At 40.1% G+C, this 24,878-nt stretch overlaps 1 protein-coding gene across 2 annotated transcripts in view; it reads right to left on the bottom strand.

Annotated features, from left to right (window-relative positions):
* The window catches only part of csmd3b (CUB and Sushi multiple domains 3b), a 421,680-nt gene that overhangs the window by 81,159 nt on the left and 315,643 nt on the right, over positions 1-24,878 (bottom strand). For both annotated transcript variants that reach the window (XM_085261673.1, XM_085261674.1), the window contains exons 13-20: positions 15,974-16,156; positions 15,345-15,671; positions 12,767-12,961; positions 10,334-10,472; positions 9,752-9,939; positions 7,023-7,211; positions 2,654-2,770; positions 2,064-2,279 (exon numbers count right to left, since the gene is read on the bottom strand). In XM_085261673.1, the coding sequence (XP_085117799.1) occupies positions 2,064-2,279; positions 2,654-2,770; positions 7,023-7,211; positions 9,752-9,939; positions 10,334-10,472; positions 12,767-12,961; positions 15,345-15,671; positions 15,974-16,156 (1,554 nt within the window). The remainder of the gene's footprint in view (positions 1-2,063; positions 2,280-2,653; positions 2,771-7,022; positions 7,212-9,751; positions 9,940-10,333; positions 10,473-12,766; positions 12,962-15,344; positions 15,672-15,973; positions 16,157-24,878) is intronic.

The raw sequence follows: 24,878 nt of genomic DNA, 5'->3' as shown, positions 1-24,878 counted from the left end.
TACTGTGGGCATAAAAGCCCCACCGAGCTGCTCTTCAAACCTTCTCTTTGCCACTGAGCAACAGCAAATCAGAAGACAGCATGATTGGAGGGTGGCATTAAAGAGAAAAGAGCTAAAACAGCATGTTTCTGACCTCTGATGAGGTTAGGGGCTCCTGTCTTCATCTTGTTCTTTCCCTTTCCTCACATACCATCATTTAATAGTGGATTGCTCTCAGATTAATATTGTGTAGCCATCTGCTTTTTTCTGTAGTAATTTATAAGATTACAGACGTAGTCCTCAATTTATGGAGTAAGATGTCAGTTTAGATAGTGAAAACTAAAAAACCCCATCAGAACAACAACAACAGAGTACAGCAAAACTGTTTTTTGTATTATTCATAATATTCTGTGTTTTGTAGCTCGGCACCTTTCGCACTCTTAAGTAATTTAGAGTTGAGCACACCAGTTCGTTGGTTGAGTTATTCATGTGTGGCCCAAGAAGACACATTTTTTAAAAAGTCAATAACAGCAGAAGACACAACTGAATGTTAAGATGTAAAAAGCTGGCATGAAAATAATTATCTGTTTATCTACTTGTGGGAAAACAAACAAAAAAGAAACTTTTTCAGCCCCCAAAGTATTCTGGAGGCCAATTTCTAAAACAGTTTTCAAAACCAAAGTTTATAAAATAAGTTGTTTAAGATTTTGGATACATATATTATTTTTGGCAATTTTCAGTCTGTTGTTGTAGATGATTATACATGGATAATGCTTCGTCACTGCAGATGTTACTTGACTGAGAGAATTATGTAGGCAGTGGGTGAACACGTCCAGGTCGGCCTTGCTTCTTTTTCTATGATTATGACTTGTAGAGATCTGCAAGGTTCAGTTTGAATCCCTTTTTGTTTCTTCTTCAGGAAATCTTTAGAGCTAAGTAAATCGACACTTTGGAGCAAAAGCATATCTGAACTAGCCACTAAATAGTAAGTTGGTTCAGTGGTTTTACAGCAAGGTTGTGAGATATGAAGCCAATGCAACAACGCAACTGCCATAAAACTGCATTTCCTTGAAGGTCACTTGACTCCAATGACTTCTATTGTAAAATGTTGAATTTTACACCAGACATAAATGCTAAATGCACAGTCTACTAACTGTGGTGTTGGTGTGAAGCGTTCCAAAATAATTAGCGTATAAATAACTAGGCTTTATGTGCGTTTTATCGTCGGTTTTTCTAAGATGTTTGTGCTCTTTGGTGAATCATTTTGTAGGATTTTATTTGTAGATTATTTAGCACTAATTAACTGGGTCTTCTCAGCTACTGCATGTAGTCATGGTAACCATGCCCATCTTTTATATGTAGTCTGTAGTTTAAAGAAGGCTCATTATTCTCAATATTAAACTTGTGGCCAGACAAAGCATGGTACAATGTTTGACATGGGCTGAAGAAGCACATGCAGTCTTTAAAATTAGGTAATGATCATATTCATTCATAACATATAAAATATCCAGCACTCACACTTCATCTTAAGCTTTAAACTAAAGACGTTTGTGCTTTTGTGGCTGTGAGTATGTCAGAAATTCGATCCTATGAACACTGAATATCCATTTTTATTATTTAGAAGCACTCTGTGATAAGTTGCCACATAAATGAACTTAATGGCATTTCTTTAGTGACTTTACAACCTGGCATAAGGCTGCGAATTATAATTTACAACATTCATTTTAAGAGGCAGTAATTGTCTTTTCTGGTATAAATGTTGCTCTGCTCACTTCTCTTTAAAGAGAAGCCATAATTTCACAGTGGTGTCTGCATGAATTTCTAGGGTGAACCTGGCAAAAGTCCAGCTTGGCTATTTTATTTTATTTTATTTTACTGGCACAATTCACACAGCAAGCTGTTACATGACTGTTTTGCATTTAGTTATGTTTCATAATCTCAAACATTTCAACATTTGCAACATTACAGCATTGTTCCAGTGAGCAAATTAAGACAAACAGAAACCCTTGAAGTGACTAAACTGAGGGTAAAACTGAATGTAGACTCGCTGGATTGAAATGAAAAACTCCAGTAAGGAAAGTTACCCGAGAAAGTTATGTTGAAGCCCTCATATGAAATGGAAAAGTCAGAGATGAATCGCAACTGGGCTTTGAAGTTGCCATAGAGACCAGCATTGATGTTGCTAGGCAACTCGTTGCCGGTCAGACGAGCCAGAGGTTGCAGGAAACTCCCATTCTCCGTAACCAAGAGGTAGTCATGTTGGTCCTCCAGGTGAAAAGAACTGAACTGAAACTGGACTCCTGTTAGAGACACAAGCACCGACGAGTCAGAAGACAGACAAAGTTTGCTTTATCCTCAGATGGTTCATGCACCTCGACTTATAATATGTATCAGTCATTATACTGGGACAGCAGCATATTCAAACTTTAATCAGTGACGATTTATTTTTGAGATCATTATTTTATTTGACTTTATTTTGGCAACATTTTACTTTTGACATTGCTTTCACCAAATTGCCTCCAAATGGCGCCTGAATATTTTATAAGCCACAGAAAACAATGTATGTTTGTGGATGTAGCATAGCAGCAACTGAACCACTGAGCTTGCTGTACTGTGTCACACTCTGTCTGTCTCTATTAAGGAGTGTGGATCTCTGTGTATGTGTGTCTCTTGCCTTTCCCGTGGCTGACTTCAACGGTCCAGGTACAGTTGAGAGATGAAGGGTAGCTGTCTGGATAGCCGGGACTAAGGATGGTGCCCCAGGGACCTCTAACATCCCCACCACATAGAGCTGGATAGATTGAGAGAGACAGAGTGGGGGGAGAGAGGCAGAGGGAGGGAGATGAGCAGAGACAGGGGATGGAGGCAGAGAGAAGGTTAGCATCAGATTGTTGATAGCTAAAACAGATAATGTTTCCCTGTGGACCTTTAATACCACTTCTATAGTACGTACACACAAGCATACCCACACGCAAATGCTGCAAGAGGGGCAGAGGAAGACGGAGCAAAGGGGAGAGAGGGAGCATGAGAGAGAGACGGGGAGACATTTTCTCAGAAGTGGGTAGCAAGGTCTGCATGCAGTGTGAGCTCCAAACGTGTGTGCTTTCACACGTTGGGGAGTAGGAAAACACTGTTTCACTGTGTATTCCCTTACAACTTTCCTTTAAATGTTGAAGTCATATTTTTCAGATTTATTCCTCCCACTGTTGCACAGACATAAAATAATGACATAAATAATGTAAAATCTGCCATACACTGCACTGGAATGATAAATAATGCATCATTTGTTGTTTTTGTGGTATATTTTAATGTTCTTGAAACAAACCAACGCCTAACAATGATTAGCGACACAGATGACTGTTATTCCTTAAAAAGGTGAATAACACCAGTGACAAAAGCTATGTGGGTTTTTTTTTCCTGTTTACAGAAATGGTGAGTTGAACTGTATGCCATTTATGCAAATTTGGTGATCTCTTCAATTTGTAGATTGTCTGCCAGGTACGGTGACTGTGACCACAATGCTCTGCATAGTACAAAAAGTGGCATGCTCACCAGACTGTAGCAGGTCTTGCATAAATATGGGAGGATTCTTGGTAGCCTGGATTCAGACAGGCTTTCTATGGACCTCGACATGCTCACATGCAGGTCCACTTGTGTGTCTGTAGTTTTTATGCACTAAATGATAGTTATTTCTAGCAGAACAGCAAATGCACATCTGTTTTGTTCAGTAACAACCTCCAGCTTCAAGATCCATATAGCTAACTTGATATTGCTGCAGTGATTAACCACAACCTCACAATCATACTGTGTTTCATTGCCTTTTTGCAAAGACAAGTTCAGATGTTCAGACTAGTTTCGCTGAATATTACATACATCAATCATCTGATATAGTTAGAGCTACTACCTAAAAGGCAAGGTTTATTGTTATATAACTAGTGGCCATCTGAACAATAACTGTGTGGAGGAGAAATCTGAAATATATTTGCAAGATTTTGTCGCTTTGCAATTCAGTGTCAGGAAACTGAGACATAAGCCGAAGAAAAACAAGGCTGGAATAATTTTTTATGTTACGTTTCCACAACATTAATGCTGCGTAATAGGTACATTGATTGTGTGCAAGAACTGTAAAATGTCCTTTGTCTGAAATATTTTTTCGGTTGAGTTTTATTCCAAGTGATTCAAGTCAGTGGTATTCGATGCAGTGAAGCAGGACAAATGTTTCCTGGAGACTACTTAAAACATTCAGAATCTCACAGCATGGCCACACTATGACCCGTGCTTGTGCCGAGATGCAGAGTTCAGACCAGGTCCAGAAAAGATTGGAAATGGCCGTAGCTCACTCTATGCATACTAATGCACGCAGACAGTATGTTGCCAGGTGCTCAATTTTTTGTTGCTCCACTTGCTTCATCTTACACTGGCCTGGCCGAACAGTCATTTTCTTTCACAATGCAGCTATAAAATGCCGTAAAAAGGAGTAAAAGAAGCAGGCAGAGGGTCAATCCTGAAAGTTCTGCTGAAATTTCTGTGAACAGGACATTTTACCAGGAATTGTAGTGTGGAGCAGAAAACCACCAAATCTGACAACTACACCCCAGCTCAAATCTGTACAAACCCTTCCTTTGCTTCCTTTCTTGCTCACTCTTGCTGTAACTGCTACAACATATCAGGAATTGAAAATGTGCTCAAATCACAACAGGGGATCACTAACTTTACACTGAGCCACTGTGGTTTTAACACCAGCACCGAAAACAAGAGGAATGAGAAGTCAGGAGTGAGAATATTTCCAAACTAAACAAACACATAGATTCAAGCATACACTCGCACACATATAGAGCGCTATTAATTATTAACATTTTCTGCCACAAGTTGTTTATTTTGAAGGCTGGCCTGTGTGAGAAATTTGAAACACCGCATCAGATTTTTCTTTTTCCCCATTCACTTCATTCTTTCGCCCTCTGCCTTTTAGATCTGCCTTCAAATGCCTGGTCAAATACAGTATGTACTGCACTGCTGCAGAGGTCTGCAATGGTGAATACTTGCATCAAACAAATCTTTCAGCTAATAAGGTTAACATATATACAAGTAACCTCTGTGACCCCAAAGCCTACCCTTCAGAATTCTCAAAATGCTCAGTTTAAGAAAGTTTTTTCTTTTCCGCTTCTAATGTCGGTATGATATGATTATAACAGTCATGTCAAAGGCACTGCTCTCACCGTCAATGCATACAGACCTATTTTTCTTGTTTTCTTCAGCAGCCATTTAGAAGAAAGCTGGCTCAAAGGGAAGGGCAGAGGGGCAGTAATGGCTTTTATCAGTAACGCAGGCTCAGAGACTTTACAAAGGTCTTGTGCGAAATAAATTATTTGAACTGTGAATCGTGTAAAACTACTCCAATGGACCCTAAGAATAAAAAACATGGACCTGGAAATGGGCATAATAGGTCCTATTCAAGTATAAATAGCACATATATGTTCGCTTCAAAAACTAAGCCATTGTGCTCGGCTGGCTGGGGTGATATTACTGTTATGTCTTCCATATTACATTATATACTTACTTGCCCTCATCTCTTCAAATGTAGAGTATGACGAACATTTGGTTTCTTGAAAAGCTTTCAAGGCTGAGTCGGCTGCCTTTGGTGATGTCTTGCTTGAATTTAATGTGCACTAGTTGTCAGTCATCACTCTATCCCATTTCTTACCAACCGCAGAAGCAAATAGTTCGTACACTTGTATGGGCACATATTGTGTAAACACCGTCTAACGGCTTTCAGTCTGCAAATTCCAGGCAGCCTGCTTGATGTTTGTATGCTCAAACTGCCTCCTAGGAGGAAACTGCTGCCAGTCCCAGGAACAGTGCAATTCAAATGTGGTTCACAAGTGAATGAGCCAATAAGCCGAACCAAGCGAGCCAACGCATAACCGATGCAGCAGTGTTGCATCTTTCTCTTCACCCACCCCTCCTGCTCCACCATCGTAATACGAGAAAGAGTGAGACAATCACTGAGAAAGAGGGAGAGACAGAGACAGGTTTCCCTACTCTCCCTACCTAACCCCACCCCCAACCCCCACCAACCTCACCCCTCCCAATTCATTTGAGAGAGAAGAGAGAGGATGTGACAGCCAACACAGGCTCTCGTCAACCTTACCTCAAACATTCCTGTGTTCGTGGTTCAGGCAGGAGAGGAGGTGACAGGAGGCACATGGATAAAAGCGCCGCACACACACAAGCGCACACACACAAGCGCACACGCACGTACACAGTGCACATGCGTGCGCACACAGACACGAACACATGCACAGTACTTGCCCACAGATCTCTAATCTTCTCCTCAAATCATCTCCTATCAGCCACAGCAGCCTTCACTGCAAATTGTTCCTGCGTGTGTGTGTGTGTCTATGTGATCAACCAGTGGTGTGACTCAGCTCCCCAAACAGCGATGGTGGCTCAACTTCTCCCCTTTTACACACACCTCATCCACTTTGTGTCTTTTGTAATGGATAAGGCAGATAATCTGCTTTTGTCTGAAAAATGTTTTGGTCTATAGAAGTGATTATGACTTCGGTGGACTGTCTGATCATTCATGAGCAGTGGATACTTATACTGTAAAATATCCTTACCAGGACAGCAGCAAAGCTGACCTTGTGCTGCATTGTGAATGTGCTACCACAGAGCAGACTGCGCATATTGTCCAGTGTCTATATAACACTATGTCCAGCATTAAGACAAATGCTTCCCTTTTATTTAATGAACCTTATTATTGAATTAGATGTAAAATATAGTGCTGTTATAATAATAATGCACAATAAAACAAAGCAAATCATTTTATCCTGTGAGTGTATCTAGCAGGGAATAGCTGCCCATTCCTACATAAGATACTAATACCGTCAATGCCAAATAAAAGGAAACAATCTTCTTTTTCTGAGTGAGCAGAGAATCAGCTTTTGCTCTAATGGAGAAGAACATTTAACAAACTTGCATGAGGTGTAACATTTTCCACAGTACACTCTGTTCTGAATTAGAAGCTCTTTTGAAATATTTACCATCACATGTAGGTAAGGGGTGGCTCCACCAGTGGTTCTTCTCGCACACTAGCGGCTCCTCATGACTGAGTCTATAACCAGAGTCACAACCAAACGACACCGTGGAGCCGATGGAAAAATCCTGTCCGTACCGAATACCGTTGACAGGGATGCCGGGGTCCAGACACGAGTAGCTGTCCACTGTGACGCCTGACAAAAAGAGTCATTTTGTTTGATTCAAAAATCATTTGAACATTACATGTTACATTAGATAAACAAAAATACAAAAATATGCAGTGCAAGGTAGACTGTTTGTTGTTTGATTATCACCATGGTAGTCCTGGTGACAGCCACTGAGGTGAGAACCACAACAGAAGTGGTTTTGTTTACCTTCTCAAGTGTTTACATGCCATCTGCTGTCAAATTGAACATGCACTTCAGATAAAAATGAAGGTGGAGTTTGAAGATGCTGGCGGTCTACGCCATTAGTACTGAGTAAATGGAAGAAAAACAAGGGGGTGGATGGGTGGGTGGTTTGGGGTCTTCTTGCTTTTAACTCAGAGTTTAAAGTATATCTATCTTCTGTACAAACAATTAATGCTTTCATGTTTTGTTGAAAAATTCAGTTCAGGTGCCTGGGCACCTTACTTTGGAGATTTTCTGGTCACACCCAACTGGGAGGAGACGCTGGGGTAGACTCTGAACCCAGTGGAGAGACTGCACATATCTCATCTGGCCTGGGAACACTTTGGAGTCCTCCAGGAGGAACTGGGGAGCCTGTGGCTTGAATACCCTGCTCATGCCAGTGCCAGCAACACCCAAATTCAATTTCTTTGTGGTCTAATATCTCATATGCATTACAGCTGGTGTGAACCAAACAGAGGATGATCTCTAATTTTTAGTAGTGTGATATTGTGAGATCATGGAGACCTAGTGTGAATGTGGTCAGAAGCATACTTTTAAGAATTTGTCTAAAAATACACAATATACAGTGGGGCAAAAAAGTATTTAGTCAGCCACCGATTGTGCAAGTTCCCCCACTTAAAATGATGACAGAGGTCAGTAATTTGCACCAGAGGTACACTTCAACTGTGAGAGACAGAATGTGAAAAAAAAATCCATGAATTCACATGGTAGGATTTGTAAAGAATTTATTCGTAAATTAGGGTGGAAAATAAGTATTTGGTCACCTCAAACAAGGAAAATCTCTGGCTCTCACAGACCTGTAACGTCTTCTGTAAGAAGCTTTTCTGTCCCCCACTCGTTACCTGTATGAATGGCACCTGTTTGAACTCATCATCTGTATAAAAGACATCTGTCCACAGCCTCAAACAGTCAGACTCCAAACTCCGCCATGGCCAAGACCAAAGAGCTCTCGAAGGACACCAGGAAAAGTATTGTAGACCTGCACCAGACTGGGAAGAGTGAATCTACAATAGGCAAGCAGCTTGGTGTGAAAAAATCAACTGTGGGAGCAATCATCAGAAAATGGAAGACATACAAGACCACTGATAATCTCCCACGATCTGGGGCTCCACGCAAGATCTCATCCCGTGGGGTCAAAATGATCATGAGAACGGTGAGCAAAGATCCCAGAACCACACGGGGGGACCTGGTGAATGACCTGCAGAGAGCTGGGACCAAAGTAACAAAGGTCACCATCAGTAACACACTACAACGGCAGGGAATCAAATCCCGCAGTGTCAGACGTGTTCCGCTGCTGAAGCCAGTGCATGTCCAGGCCCGTCTGAAGTTTGCCAGAGAGCACATGGATGATACAGCAGAGGATTGGGAGAATGTCATGTGGTCAGATGAAACCAAAGTAGAACTTTTTGGTATAAACTCAACTCGTCGTGTTTGGAGGAAGAAGAATACTGAGTTGCATCCCAAGAACACCATACCTACTGTGAAGCATGGGGGTGGAAACATCATGCTATGGGGCTGTTTTTCTGCCAAGGGGACAGGACGACTGATCCGTGTTAAGGACAGAATGAATGGGGCCATGTATCGTGAGATTTTGAGCCAAAACCTCCTTCCATCAGTGAGAACTTTGAAGATGAAACGAGGCTGGGTCTTCCAACATGACAATGATCCAAAACACACCGCCCGGGCAACAAAGGAGTGGCTCCGTAAGAAGCATTTGAAAGTCCTGGAGTGGCCTAGCCAGTCTCCAGACCTCAACCCCATAGAAAATCTGTGGCGGGAGTTGAAAGTCCGTGTTGCTCGGCGACAGCCCCAAAACATCACTGCTCTCGAGAAGATCTGCATGGAGGAATGGGCCAAAATACCAGCTACTGTGTGTGCAAACCTGGTAAAGACCTATAGTAAACGTTTGACCTCTGTTATTGCCAACAAAGGTTATGTTACAAAGTATTGAGTTGTATTTTTGTTATTGACCAAATACTTATTTTCCACCCTGATTTACGAATAAATTCTTTACAAATCCTACCATGTGGATTCATGGATTTTTTTTTCCACATTCTGTCTCTCACAGTTGAAGTGTACCTCTGGTGCAAATTACTGACCTCTGTCATCATTTTAAGTGGGGGAACTTGCACAATCGGTGGCTGACTAAATACTTTTTTGCCCCACTGTAAAATATATTTAACAAAGTATCTTCATATGAATGGATCAGTTTTAAATGCACGTGTATTTTTCATTTTTTTGTGTAAAATTTGCAGCTATAAATGCATATGCACATGTGCACATACTATATGTGCATAGATATATAGTGTATGCATCTAACTTACTTTCATAGAGTATTCTGAAGCCAGCATTTGACCGGCTGTTATCAGTGGTAAACAGCAGATAAAGAAAGTTGCTGCTGCTGAAAAGGAACTGGGGGACTTGGGTGCCATTGAAGGAGCCAACCAGAGGAGACAGGAGGTTTGGACCATCATGGATCTCCAAGAAGTCATAACCCAGTTCTGTCTGGAACCTGTGAAGATAAAATGTCAGGACATTATATTATAGCTGATTGTGATTTAAAAACACTGATGAGATAATGAAAAGTTCTTTAAAGGTTTCACATCATTTACAGGTTTTGGAGCCAATTTTTTCACCATAAATACACTTTACAATTCGTAAACAACAGTCTATGTCTCGGCTCTACCAGCAGTTCACAGCCCAGAGAAAACATCATTTGAACAAAAATATTGCCTGCCTTCCTAGTCAAAAGACAGCTTTGTCAAAAATTTACAGCCTAGAGAATTATGAGTCATGTGATATTGTAGGCGAATGTCCATAAACTTTAAATCTTGTAAATCTTCATTCTTGCTTGTTCAAAGCTCTTTCTAATATTCAGAATCAAAGAGTTACTGTATGCCACCCACCTGTCAAATGTGATTTTGATGGCACGTCCAGGTTCTGCTTCAATCACCCACTCACAGTTAAGGGAGTCTTTGTAATAACCAGGCCACCCAGGAGATAATATCACTCCACTTGGAGCCGAATAGTGGCCTCCACATGGGGCTGTGAGGGGAGAATAAAGAGGCAAGTGAGAGAAGAAGTACAGGACACCCAATGTGTCCAAGTACAAATTAATGTATAACAAAAGAAATTACAATACTGTGCAAAAGATTTGAGTCGCTGCTCACTTGCAGTAATACACTGAAACATGTAAATGATAGAAGTCCAGTGTATAAGGCAAAAACAGAGTGTGTACAATTCTAATAAAGTAGAAAGTCAATATTTGATCATCTTCATTCATCAGCACAACCTGAACTGACTTAGTCAAGCTTTATTGTAATTTCTTACAGTGGTCATTTAGAAGTAGACATTCAACCCCACACTGCTTGAATAATGTTGAGGTCCAGGCTCTGGGGAGACCAATACATGACTGATACTAAAATGCAGCCCTAAACCACGACAGAGCCTCCACTGTGGGTGTGACACTTTCATCTGACCTCCTCTGGATATATTGATGCGTCATTCAAGTCCTGTTTCAGGTCTTTATTGGATTTTATTTCATATTTCTTCAGGACATGACTTTAAATCATCTAATGTAGATCATTTTTAGTCACTTCAGTTTTTGTCCTCCACTTGTCCAGTTTCCTCAGTTTTTTTAAGGGCAGACTGTACACCATGCTATGCCAAGTTTTTAGCTAATAGTGCTTTTTGAATCATCTCGCTGATGTCAAAATGCTATTTTGTGCTGGTCAGTTGTGTTGTCTTTTGTTGGGTTTTTTTGGGGTTTTTTTAAGATTCAATTAATAAATGATGGGTGAGTGTTGCACAGTACTGTATATTTAGTCAAGTTTAGCAAATCAGGCCCACCTGCTACTAATAAGTAGGTATTTTTATATTTATATTTACATTTTTATCGTTTTTCTTTTTTACATTGGAGTTGTGCAAAAGCATAACTTCAATTTTACTATTTATTTTGAAGACAGTGGACTTCTGTGGACTTCATAATCTTGGGTCAAAAGGAAACACGATTTCCACACTTCTTTTTTCTTTGAGCTGCAAAAAAGTTCTATTATGTTCACCAGCTGGACACTAACACTGTTGGCTTTTGGCTGACAGCAAGCTGAAAAATGAAAAATCTGCTAAAATATTTATTGAAAATGAGGGAAAGAGAAGAGAACAGTTTTATGCATATAAGTTAACTTGTCAGTGCGATTAACATTTTCCACACTAGACACGGGTATTTGATGCTTTGGCCAAATAGCATATACATAGCATACTGTAGGTTTAATTACCATTTAAATACTCCAAAAAACATGCAACAGATTCAGATTCTTGCCCTTGACAGAGATTCTGATGAAGCAACCCACAGCTTTGAATATTTAATAAAAATAAAGATAAATTGTGTGCTCAGAAATATGTCTACAGTACATGATGCAAGGCTAACATAAATTATTCATATTATGTAAATATACACGAACACTTAAAAGGAACATGAACAATCACTCAACAGTTATTACAATGTAGTATTAGCCTAGAGCCATTCTGCTGCACTCTTTTTTTCCAAGTTTATTTAAACTTTAACTAAGTGTCTCAAGTCAATTTGTTCTAGTCTGTACCTCCTGAATACAAGTAAGTGGATTTTCTATCCAAGTGGTTATAGACACACATTAGATACAATGGATCTTGGGACTTTAAATGACCTGGAGCATAATTAACACAACCCTTCTTTGTACTATCAAAGGCTCTGTCACCAATAGCTGTGTTGAAAATATCTTGAGCTAATTATATTTACCACTGGAGCAATCTCAAAAGCACTTGTGCTCTAGCGAACATCTCTTCATTCCGTTTGAGAATCGCAGGTCAACTTCGCATTTTACTTTTCTGTACTCAACAACTTTTACAGAAGCTGTTGATTACACTCTGAACTTATGCGACTTTACTTTAAGGTAATAATATAATCGAATAATATAAATAACTTCAGGCAAAGTGCTGCGCCGCGACTTTACTTGACATTTAAAGAAGTCACAGTTATGTTTAACACATTCACATAGTGTCCAGTGTCTTTACTTTCACTTTTAGCTGCCGGTCATCTCTGCTGCACTCCTTCCACACAGAGAGAATTTTAAATTGCCAAGTACTTCTACAGACAGAATGTTGGTACGCTATTAGCTATTTGTGTGGCAGCAGTTTATTAACAGTTATGTTTAGGTTAACTGGCCACCTCCATATTTTTCCTTCTGTTGAACTGACAGGATATAATTTCTGCCTCCAGAGTTTTTACAGCATTAATGATGAGATCTTGGATAGCATATTGTTCCCTAGTTAATAGTTTAAGCAGCAATCCAGCCAATATTTACCTTCACATTTAGGAATAGGCCCACTCCACATGACTTTTCCTCTTTCTAACTGACAGGAGATGGTCTCAGTTCCTTGGGTTTTGATAAAACCGTCCTCACAAACCACAGAGATGGAGCTGCCAAGCTGGAAGCTATCTCCAAAGCGGCGAGCGTTGATGGGAATGCCAGGGTCTGGGCACTCATTATGGCCAAATGCTGTGGTAAAAAAGTTACAAGGAGACACAGATATGATGAGGGAGATATTGGAGACTAGCGCTTCACATAGAGAGACAGACACACACACGAGAAATGTTATTAAAGAATATGAGACCTATACTTTACAGCCATTCACAGGCTATTTTGCTCATCATTTTGATGAAATATTTCAGAAGTGATGATGCAGATCTATATGCTGCTACTTGAAGTCTTCTGCTGTTCGGTCCTTGCCAGCATAATATCTAAAAAATTTTTTGTCTGTTTTATGCTCCCGTCATGTTGTTTGCACATATGATCATTGCTCATAATACAGTATGTTTGCTTGATGCTTTATATGCATCTGCTCCTGATAAAAGGCAAAGTCCAGCCTATGAATGCTCATGTTTTCCCAGTTGAAGCAGCTTGGTGTTTTTAGTTGATAAAGAATTAAAGATGCAGTCATAGAAAAAAAAATAAAGTCATATACACAAAATGATGTGAGATGATATCGCAAATAGAGTGTGAGAAAACTCGTGGACAGAACACTTTGGCAGATATGTTTGCCGTCAAACCCAGCCTGATGCAAAGATCAATATCAATTTCCATTTCTGTTGCCCGGGATCCAGACGTGTTTTGCCTAAATTAGCTCAAAGACTGCAAGCGGGGGCAAGATCTTTTTTGGTGTACATGCTGTATCCTGATGTCTTATAAGCTAGTCAACAACGCATCACATAGATTTTGATCAGCTCCAAAGATTTGCACAGATGACAACAATGTAAGGGAGACGGAGCTTCTAACTGCGGGTAAAATTCTAATGTCTATTCTAATGCAGGTTAAAGAGTCACGATATGATGTTTAAAAAAAGACCATTTATGAATTTTTGGAGGATTAATTTTTTTTCACTTTTGACGGAAATAGGCTGACTGTTTCCTCTTGTTTCAAGTCTTTCAAGCCTAAATACATCCTGGACCTCTCTATGTACTGGACGCACAGAGATGAAAATGGTATCCATCTTGTCATCTGAGTCTACGTTTGACAACAAACAAGCAAAAAATTGCCCAAAAATGTTCCTTTAAAGCTTCTCTTGCCTTTGCAAGTACTTTGTTCTGCAACCTACACCTCTATTCTTAGCTGCTATAATAATCACAGGACCTCTCTTCTATAACCCGTTGTCTTCAGCGCTACTGAAACTTCTAGTTGGGAGTGAATTAAAAGAGCTTTATCTAAATCAAACTGAAATATTTACTACATGGTTTTCAACATCTTGGTTAGAAGTTATGCCAAGATTTACATGGAGCTCTTTGCAGATGTCTTGAGCCACCCCTCATTTACGTTGCTAGGAAAATAGGGAATATGTACAGCGATTTACTGTAAAGTGCAAACATACATCCAAATGAAGCATATAAAGCAAAACCACACTTGTTTGTACAATCCTAATGGGCCTGGAAGTCAAAATTTGGTATGGTCACCAACACAAGTAAGCAAACTAGTTTTCTAGGCTTCTTGAAGGACATTTAAGGCTCTTCTTTGGATGTTGGCTGCTTTTTGTTCTGTTCTCTGTCAAGATGATGCCACAATGCTTCAACAATTTTTAGGTCAGGTCTCTGGGGAGGCTGATCCATGACTGATAGAGTTCCACTTTCTCTTTTTTCCAGGTATTATTTTACTGCATTGGGATTGTATTTGGGACCACTGTCATGGTGAAAAATGAAGCTGTTACAGGTGTTCAGATCATTTCCAGATGGTACTGAATAGTGATGGTGCTTTTCTGCATTCATAATACCAATAATTTTGATAAGATCCCCAACATCACTGGATGAAATGAAGCCCCAAACCATGAGGTTTGCGTTACGTCGGTTCATCATTTGAGTTAGTGCTTTTTTATGCTTGAATTATTTATCGGTCAGTCTCGAGTAACTTTCCTCTGATAATGGCCAAGTACAAGGATAGGAGTGAAAATGAATGAAAGAAACACAGCCTATTGTCCAAAGGAAAACCTTGAAAGACCTTCAGAAAGCCTGGAGAACTAATGCTCAAGATCACTTTAAAGATCACTTTACAAGAAAGTCTGACTCCTTGGAAGCAAAATATAATGAAATGAGTGATGGCCCAAGGGTTCTGCAGAGTACTATGTAAACTGTAATCATATATATATATATATATATATATATATATATATATAGCACTATATTGCTTCAAAATTAACAGTGCCTTTATTTCTGTGTTTCTGGGGTTTGACCTTTGCAAATGAAAAAAAATATGACTATAAATTAAATTTCAGATTTCAAGCTTAACTTGGATTTTGTTCATGTGAAGCATTTTATGATAATTCAATTTTTAGCAGAGAAAACAAAGTTGCTCATTTGCCTAGATTTAGGCCAAAGAAAGAGGATGGAATACATACTACTGTATGTGATATTAAATCCTCTTCCTGACATAGAGTGATCAGCCTGAAACTCCAGCCTCAGTGTGTTGGTATTAGACGTCAGATGGGAGGGACTCTCAGCTCCAGAGAACCTCCCAATGACCGTGGCATCATTTGTCTCGCCATCTTTCACTGTTAGGGAATCATAAGGTGCCTCAAGGTCAAAGTCATTAAATGCCAAGTGTATTCTGGAGCCCGGATCTGATTGGATGAGCCAAACACAGTTCATGTTGTTCCCATAGCCTTCTGGGTAATCCGGTGAGAGGACGGTTCCTGAGGGAGCAGTGAAGTTGGACATGCAGGGGACTGTGGGAGGAAGAGAAGTACAAAATCACAGACAGTAACAGACAGAGAGACAGACAATTTTCAGAAAGCATATGAGGGAGGGGAAAGGCATACAGGGAGAGAAATTTTCTGTTAAATATTCATCTCCACAGCGTCATCGGTCATCATGCGCCCCAGGCCATAATAAACTCTGTACTGTCGCCTCAGTGACAGGTCACAATGAAATTTATCAACATCACAGCAGTGCACATGCCACATTTTTTTAGTTCAATCCAATGCTGTCATATACCTGAAAATCAATTACAAATAATTCTAACACTTACATATGCATATAGGGATATTTGCAGACCACTGATTGTTGTCTTGGCAGGAGATCGTTTTTTCTCCAATCAGCTCAAACCCAAACTGGCATTCAAATCTCAGGATTCCTCCATTTGAAAAGTTGTCACCTTCTCTTACTCCATAGAGAGGAGTTCCAGGGTCTCCACAACTCTCTTTGTCTATTTCTGGAATGACACAGATTCAAAAGAAGACATGAACAGCAGCATGGTCCCCAAAGACGGCTATAAACAGTCCATGTTGACAGGAATCCTAACCTAAACCGTTACGATCATATGCTATACACTTCAGTCACTGTGAAAAAACAACCCATAAAAAGATAACATGAAAAATGGCAAAAAAAATCCAGCTGCCAAGTAGATGAAACATAAAGTAATTTGATCATTCAGCATGAAAAGAAGAAAAAGAGTAGCACATACCAAAGGAAAACTGAAGAAAGAGCTGGGACTGACATAAAGTGCTCACTACATACAGCCCAGCAATAGAAAACAACTTTACTGAGACAATTTGTGAGTACTGCAGTCACAGAGGTTGCCAAACTTGGTCAAAGTGTTGGGAAAATTTAGTGAAACTAGCTACTTGTTTACAATCATTACTTGATTCTTATTTGCATTATTTACATATCACTTTTGTAATACTTCTATCATCATTTGGTTTTTTTACAAGATCTTGCCTGTAACCCATGACTGTACAATCTGACAGCAGTAGAGCAGCGGTCCCCAACCTCTGGGCCACGGACCAGTACTGATCTGTGAGTCGTTTGGTACTGGGCTGTGAGAGGTGAGGCTTGGGCGTGAAATTTATGGTTTTCGGGGGTTTTATTGTTATTTTTAAATCGTTTTTATTGTTAACTCAGTTTCCCTGGGTTTTTTCCAATGTGCTATGAATAAATCATCTTTTTTGGCATTGGTTTTATTTTGTTGTATTTATCCGCGACACCTTAAAGGCCGGTCCGTGAAAATATCGTCGGACATAAACCGGTCCGTGGCACAAAAAAGGTTAGGGACCGCGGCAGTAGAGGACACCTTGGGTCACGTGGACGGTACTTTTGAAGTAGTTTTTGGTGTTATGAAGAAACTCAAGGGTGACAAGACACTGTAAACTTTAGACCTTATATCTGCAACTCAGCTTTACACCTGTTACTTCAGTTTTGTCACTTAAGCTAAATTATAAATTAACTGTTTTTGACAGTCAGCACACCGAGTGTTTCTTCCCAGAGTCTGGCCTTAACAACATTTGTGCAACCATGCAGTGCTATCAGTCTCAAATCCTCCGTGGTTATCTTACTGTGTTGTGCAACACTATGTCATGCTACAAGAGCTCATCATCCATTTTGAACAGAAACACACTGCCATCTGAATCTAGTCTTACTCGAAGGTGATTGGCTCTTGTTTCGCTGAGTCAGGCGAATTTCTGAAATGCGTCTGCTTCTCAGTTCATGTAGCCTGGAGCAGATTTTGTATCCCTCTCTTTCTGTTTCCTCCTTCCCCTGAGTTTGCAAGTATTCATGACACATCTTTTTTTTAACATTGACTCTGACCATAAGGTTGGACAGATCCTTCTTCTGATTCTACATAACGGCTCCACTGTGTCACCATAACTCTTTATAATATGTTGTATACGGGATATCAGGAAACATACTTTCTATTTTCCCAGCCTTCCTCTCCTTTAATCCCCTGCTCTGCTTTCCTGTTTTCAGCATTATTTACAGGAGTGGCCCATGGCACGAAGCAAAGGTGTGTGTCTTTTTGAGTGTGTGCGCATTTCTGTGTGTTTCACTGTTGCTGCGAATGTGTGTCTCGGTGTGCGTGCTTGTGATGTATTGCATTAATTTCCATCATGACATCGTCTTTATGAGACCCACAGACTCAACCAATCACAGCCTGCCTAACACACTTGCTTGCACGTGAACACACACACACACACACACACACACACACACACACACACACACACACACACACACACACACACACACACGCAAAGACACCTAGCGAAGGAATTGAGAACAAATTACTTTGGAGAGAAAGCGGCATGCTGTCGGAACATTCCTGTATTGCTACTGCTTTTCTTCCTCACATGCACGCACGCACACACACACACACACACACACACACACACACACACACACACACACACACACACACAGTACAGTACATGCATGCAACACACAGAGACTTAAACAAACCCAATCCCCCATATGCAGTCAGTGTCTTCCTTTGCATCATACACACCGATACACACACACACAATCATATTGTGCTTGTAACAACAAGGCTGACAGATTCACAAAGGGGATTAGACTTCTCAGATAGTATCTAAGAGTGTGAGTGAATATGTAACTTCTACATTATGTCTGGATTGCACATTTAGCTAAATTCCAATTCACACCATATTGTCCACAAAAATACATACCCTGATGAGGTACAACAATAAAACCAGTGGCAAAAAAGAGTGAATAACACAGATCAAACCTTTCGTCCAGGCATTTACTGTAGGTTGATGTTAACTGTACAAGTAACTCCCATCTAAACACATGCCTGCAGCCAGCAAAACACCATAAAAAAGATCCATAGGTGTTACTCAGGTTCTGTAAGAACACGAGTCCCATCCCTAGAGGTCCTGTATCCATGACCTTGTGGGTCAGAGTCATTTTGGTGTGACAAGTATGACCTACACAGTATTAAGCAGGTGGTTTCCATCTTCTTTGGTAAATACAGGCACGTACAGACACACAGGCACACATAAAAGGGTAGTGTGCAAAATACACTACCTATTCCATATCTGAAAGAATAAGCTAATAGATTTTGGAAGGGATAATGAGACTGAGGGAAAAACTTTATTGGCTGTTTCTCTTTTGTGACAACTGTAAAATGTGCTTTAAGGCTTTGTTGCTAATGGTGAATGAATGCGTAATGTATCATATGCATAATCTAATCTCTGCAAACTGTTTCTTTCAACTGGAGGCTGCCGCTGTTCTGCTATAACAGAGGTCACAAAATAAGAGCATTAAACCCATTAAACCACAACAAATAATAATCCAAGGCAGCTTTTATAGCAACGGAAAAGAGAGGTATTGAATGGAAAGTCTATTAGTACTCTCAAACAGGTTTGCAATGTGAAGAAGAAATGAGAAATTCAGCCCGTCTAATTAGCGTGTACTTGTCTGATTCTGTGACCTAAAGGGAGTGGCTCAAATTGACTTGTTCACACTGTAGACATCAGCGAGGATGCGCTGTTGAATAAAAATGATCTCATTTATTACACTCACAATACTGACATTCTTTTCCGCCTCTCTCAGGTTCCAAACCAGGCCACCGAGGAGCTTTTGAGGATTGATTTGATGGGAGATGTGTATAAGAAAGACATCAATTTTCTGTTCTCATTAAAACACACAATCTATGTCAGCGCTTCTTACACAACGTGCACAAAATGTTTCCTATTCAATTGTGTAACTTTCAAATACCAGTAAATCTCACTAAATTGGACTTCAGGATGACAAATAACAACTGGGGTGCATTCTTTGATCTTAACACATTATGGTGCAGAAATGTATCACTTCAGCCCGCTGTAAAAACGCCTCGGCAACCCACCCACATCCTGCCTCATGACCTTGTAATGATCATCAGTGAGCTTCAGAAAGACTCCTGCAATCATCTATGTAGAAAAAAAAAATACAGACCACTGAACGAGACATGTTGCACATATTGCAGAGGCATTTTTGTCAATAATGCTTTAGAGATGTTTGGTTACTTCTCTCCATCTGGAAACATCATCCCACAAAGTCTAAAAGAACAAATCTGAACAGCAAAATAATAAATAATAATAATAAATGAATAAATAATAATAAAATAAAAGTGAACGCGCAACAGCCGTCAAGTACACAGTATCAAATCAAACCAGAAGTGCAAACCAAGGCTGCCGAGTCTATAAAGCACCGTTTTCTAAATCTCGCTTCTGTTTAAAGTAAAAGCAAAGAGCTTAATGAGCTCTAAAAACCATCTGGAGCTCCTCCTCAATCAGTTACTTCATGACCAGCGAGGGCCAAAATTACATCTTGTAAGTAAACATTGCGAAATCAGTCTGTGTCTGTTTATTCTAACTTAGCATTTAGAGAATCCTGTGGACAGGGAAACTGACATCTGAAACCACCATCGAGCAAAACAACTCTTCGCTCATTGTGCCTGCTCAGTTACCCAATGCCATGCCTAATTTGAAATATATATAATTTATTAAGTCTTAATGTGAGAAACAATTAAATGCCTTGTAAATTTGGATGGAATGATCAGCATATGTAGCATTTCAATGCCACTGCCTGGACTGAAGATTACATGAGTCAATAATTCATGAATAGAAAATGAAATACGCTTTACAGAGTCGTGATTAGGTAAGCCCTGCCCTTCACGAGTTACCTCGGGAATGCATACGCTTACAAAAAAAGAAAAAAGTAAAAAATGCATCTAGCTTTGACTCAATACTCCAATACTCAGCTTACTGACTGTAAAATTGAACCACGTTTCTGGTTATGTTGCAAATAAATATTTCATGAATTTGTATTTTATGGTCCCTCTGCCGCTCTCAATGAATGCTGTTTCATCCGGTATGATCAAGAGGGTCCTTCTCAATACCTGAACTATGTACAGTGGAATTGAAATACAACAGGCTCTGCAAGATCCAGTGTAGCTTTTGTTATTCTTGGAAATACTGTGTCCACCAGTAAACAATATCCATAAGATAATTCGGTTTATCTGTCAGGCATCGTTGCAAAGTCCCTCCCTCTTTCTCACTCTCCATTTAGAATAACTGTGCAATCTGATTAGTCCATAAACAGTTCTCATGCATCTATCCAGGTTGCACAGAAAAAAAAAAAAACCCAGACTGCTTCAAGCTGAAGAGAAAAAGATGAAGAGGACTTGGCAAAGCATGGCAGGGTTAACACAGGAAAGGGTCATTGTGCCATAAAAATCCACCTTGACATCCTTCCCTCCAATAAAGCACATCACATATTAAAAACCATAAAGAGCAGATGAAAAAGCTAAAATAAAAACCTCAAAAGTAACGGCTGACATTATGGCTCAGTGATGAGATTGTGTTTAAGGCAGAATAGAGCAGAAAAACAGCAGCCTGTACACTCAAAGTCAAGTATGGGAATATCAGCGTTGATGTTTTTAGTCTTTCCTGTGCAGTATTAGCAGATAAGCTAATAGCGCACTGCGATAAACCTGGCAACACCTAACTACAGTAGAGAAAAAAAACAAAACATTTGTCATGACTAACACCATTTCACCCTTTTTTTCAGCTGGCCACGAAGCAGGCACTTGATGTTTATGCTGCACTTCTCAAGTCTGCTAGATCGGTATTATATAACACAGGATGATGGGATAATGCGAGAATGATGCATTTAAAAAAGCTGGAGCTGGGGGGGGATGACTCATCGCTGGAAACTAATTCTCAAAATCACCATTCAGATGTGTTTGTATGAAAAATGATTCAAATATTTGCACTTTTTGTTCTTTTAAGGTCACCGTACATTTAAAAAAATCCATACACACAGATTTCTGTACTGTGTTTATGGACACAAAACTGGTAATACAGATTACTTGCTCAAAATTAATACACAGTCCAAATCAGAGTTTTCCTGGCTCAGAATTCATTGTTAGAAGTGAATACTGGTGATTACAAAGGCATAACACACCTGGTAATCAATTTAATAGTCACATTCCTTATCAAAACACTCATTTAGTGAGTTGAAGGCAAGCAAGAGCCAATACCTTTTTTCAAATGGTAAGAATCAGCGAGTACTCCAAAGCGGACCAGAGGGTATCCTCTGTGTGGAGTGTTGACTGCTGCATCAATCCAATTGGCATCTGGTGGGTTTAAATTATAGAAAGCAATGCTGGTACTCTCAAATCTCATTCAGTACTTAAAAGCTCAAAACTAAGATGAAGTGGTGGTGACGCTTGAATGGTGAAGCCCCTCTGCTGTCATACAAAGAATCTTAAAAGGCTTTGCAGCCAAAGCCGGTCGGAGCGGGCACGCTCCGTTTTGCGTAACTATTTTTAAATCCAGTAGCACTGCAACCACGTAAGCTAGCGCAATAATTTTCTTTGCATATGAAACCAGAGGAGTTGCACTTACATCTTATGCCATCAGCTTGTCCTAGGTCACAGTTTCCTTCCACATATGGCTTTGCAAAAATTGCATAAAAAGCACTTGCAGCAACAAAAACATAATATTCCAGAAACACGCTTTGCCGATCCGATCAGCTGTTCGTAACACTTCCTATGTCCATCAGCCCGAACTATCGCATGTCCACCATGACCCGCCGAAGCCGGAAGTGACGTCATTTTGCAGAAATGTAGTTTTTTACCATCAGGGCCTTATGAGCCTGTACTGGTGTTTTTAAAAGTTATGTTTGACTTTATGACTTTCTGTGTCATTTCTGGTATGGTTAGGACTCATATTGCACAGCTGGAAATAGTTTATTTTGATGCACATGCTGTTTTTTTTTGCAAATTTGCACTATAATATTTATTTTCCATCTCATGAAGCCAAGAAGATAATTCAGTACAGTTTTTTTCTTCTGTGTTGTGGTAATTCTATTTGGAAAAAAACACATATTCATATTTTCAATATTAGTCAGACAGTTGAAACAATATGATTTATTCATCAGTCTTATCCACCAAAAAGAAGAAACTCATCAACACTGCCGAAAGTAATGAACTTCAGTGACATTCAATTTTTAATCCATAGAGTTTAAGGTTTAATGTGATTGTCCCACCCTTTGCAGGTATAACATCTTCAACTCATGGATTTTCACAAGGTGTAGGACTGTATTTATGGGAACTTTTGACCATTTTTCCAAAGGTGTATTACTGAGGCTAGACACTGATGTTGGCAAAAGGCCTGGCTTGCAATCTGTGCTCTAATTCATCAAAAGATGTTCTGTCATGTTGAGGTCAGGACTCTGTACAAGCCAGTCAAGTTCTTCCACACCAAACTCACTCATCCATGTCTTTATGGACCTTGCTTTTTGCACTGATACAATCATGTTGCAAGAGAAAAAGGGCCAACTGTTCCCACAAAATTGGGAGCATGAAATAGTCCAAAATGAGGAATGTTTGAGGCACATTGATCTTTCAGAAGCAACTTTTTCTGCCAATCAAACTAGGAAGGGTTATGAGGGCATTTCCAAATGATTTGAAGTCTATCATTCCACAATGAGAAAGATTACTGAGAAGTAGAAAACATTGCAGATAACTGCCAATCTTCTTGGGAGTGACTGTCCCAGCAAATTCACCCCAAGGTCAGATTGTGCAGCGCTCAGAGAAATTGCCAAAAATGTAAAGCATAGACTTTACAGGCCTAGGATGGTAAATCTTAAAGTTCGTGAGAGAACAATTAGAAAAAGACTGAACACACCCTCTTAGATGAACCTTGGCTAGATGTAGAACAAGCACTCTGCAATAATCTAGAGATCTCAGACCTACCATTTATCAGCTCAAACATCCAACGACATGAATGCTTTAAAAGCATCAACATCAGCTCTTCTCTGACAGCATGGTGGGAGTTTCTAAAATTGACGGCGTCTTCATTAATCCCATGCAAACGTACACCTATCTGGAACAACCCTGACATATTACAAAACAATAATATGATAAACTTTTCAGATTGGAGTGATAAAGGAATCAAATATTTAGAACATATACTAGAAGGAACAGAATTTATTTCATTTGACGGACTAGTTACACAATATGGGATCAACAAGAAAAGATTTTTAGAATATCAACAAATTAAATCCATAGTAAAAAAGAAATTTAAACCGGGTCAAGTTGAACTACAAACACCACCAAGTGTGGTTCAATTTCTTACTCTTAAACCCCCCAAATTACTATCCAAAATATACAGAATGCTTTCTAAAACAGATGAATCAATATCACTTCCTATTGCAAAATGGGAAGCGGATTTATCAGTTAACTTAGACCTAAACTTCTGGTCTCAGATTTGCTTAAAAACCTTTCATCTAATTAGAAATCCCAGTCTTCAATTAATTCAATACAAAATATTACATAGAGTGCACTATACAGGTCATCGGATGTTCAAGATGGGCTTTACGTCTACCAACAACTGCTCACACTGCCAAACCAATTCACCGGACAATTATATCCACGCTCTTTGGTTCTGTCCACCAGTTCAGAAGTTTTGGCGCGAGATATGTGAAGACTTATCGAAGTGTCTGAAATGTAACATTCCAACTTCCCCCTTAGTGTGTTTGTTGGGCAGCTTAGATAATGTCACTTCAGAAAAGAATATCGCCCATATGGTTTTCACTGCCCTATGCATAGCCAAGAAAACAGTCCTCATGAACTGGAAAAATAAAAATAATCTTAATTCTAACCAATATAGAAATTATCTATTAGACTACATTAGTCTTGATACAGCCTCTGCCACCACATCAGATCAATTGCTCTGGGCTCCTTTGATCAGCTCCATCACCTAGTGGGGGTGGGGGGTCATAGTTTGGTCCCGCCTTCACTGTTGTGATTGGTGTGGGGGTAGGGACAGGCTTAGGGCGTCGGGGGGTTCCCCGGAGGCATCTTCCTTGGGGGGCTCAACCCGGGGTAGCGGTCATGTCCGGTTAGGGGCTCTGTTGGCTCTCAGGTGACTGTTTCCTCGCAGCTGCGTGCAGCGGGGCTAGGGGAGGGTCTGTGCTGACGGACGTGGGTTACTGACCTGGTAGCCTGGCTGCCCCTGGGTGGGTCCGGGATGGGCGTGAGGTTCTGGGGGCGCTCCGTCTCTGGGCTGGGACCCGGACCGGGCCTCGGGGGCTTGGGTCCTGGTTGGTGTGTTGCCGGGGTTGTGGGCGGGTGGGTGCATGGGGGCCCGGCC

This window comes from Mchenga conophoros, linkage group LG22 (genome assembly GCF_057382185.1).
Source record: "Mchenga conophoros isolate Kocher_MC1m ecotype Shallow Benthic linkage group LG22, M_conophoros_male_GT1.1, whole genome shotgun sequence".
In the NCBI taxonomy this organism is placed as follows: Eukaryota; Metazoa; Chordata; class Actinopteri; order Cichliformes; family Cichlidae; genus Mchenga; species Mchenga conophoros.
This window is presented reverse-complemented; position numbering and strand designations above follow the sequence as displayed.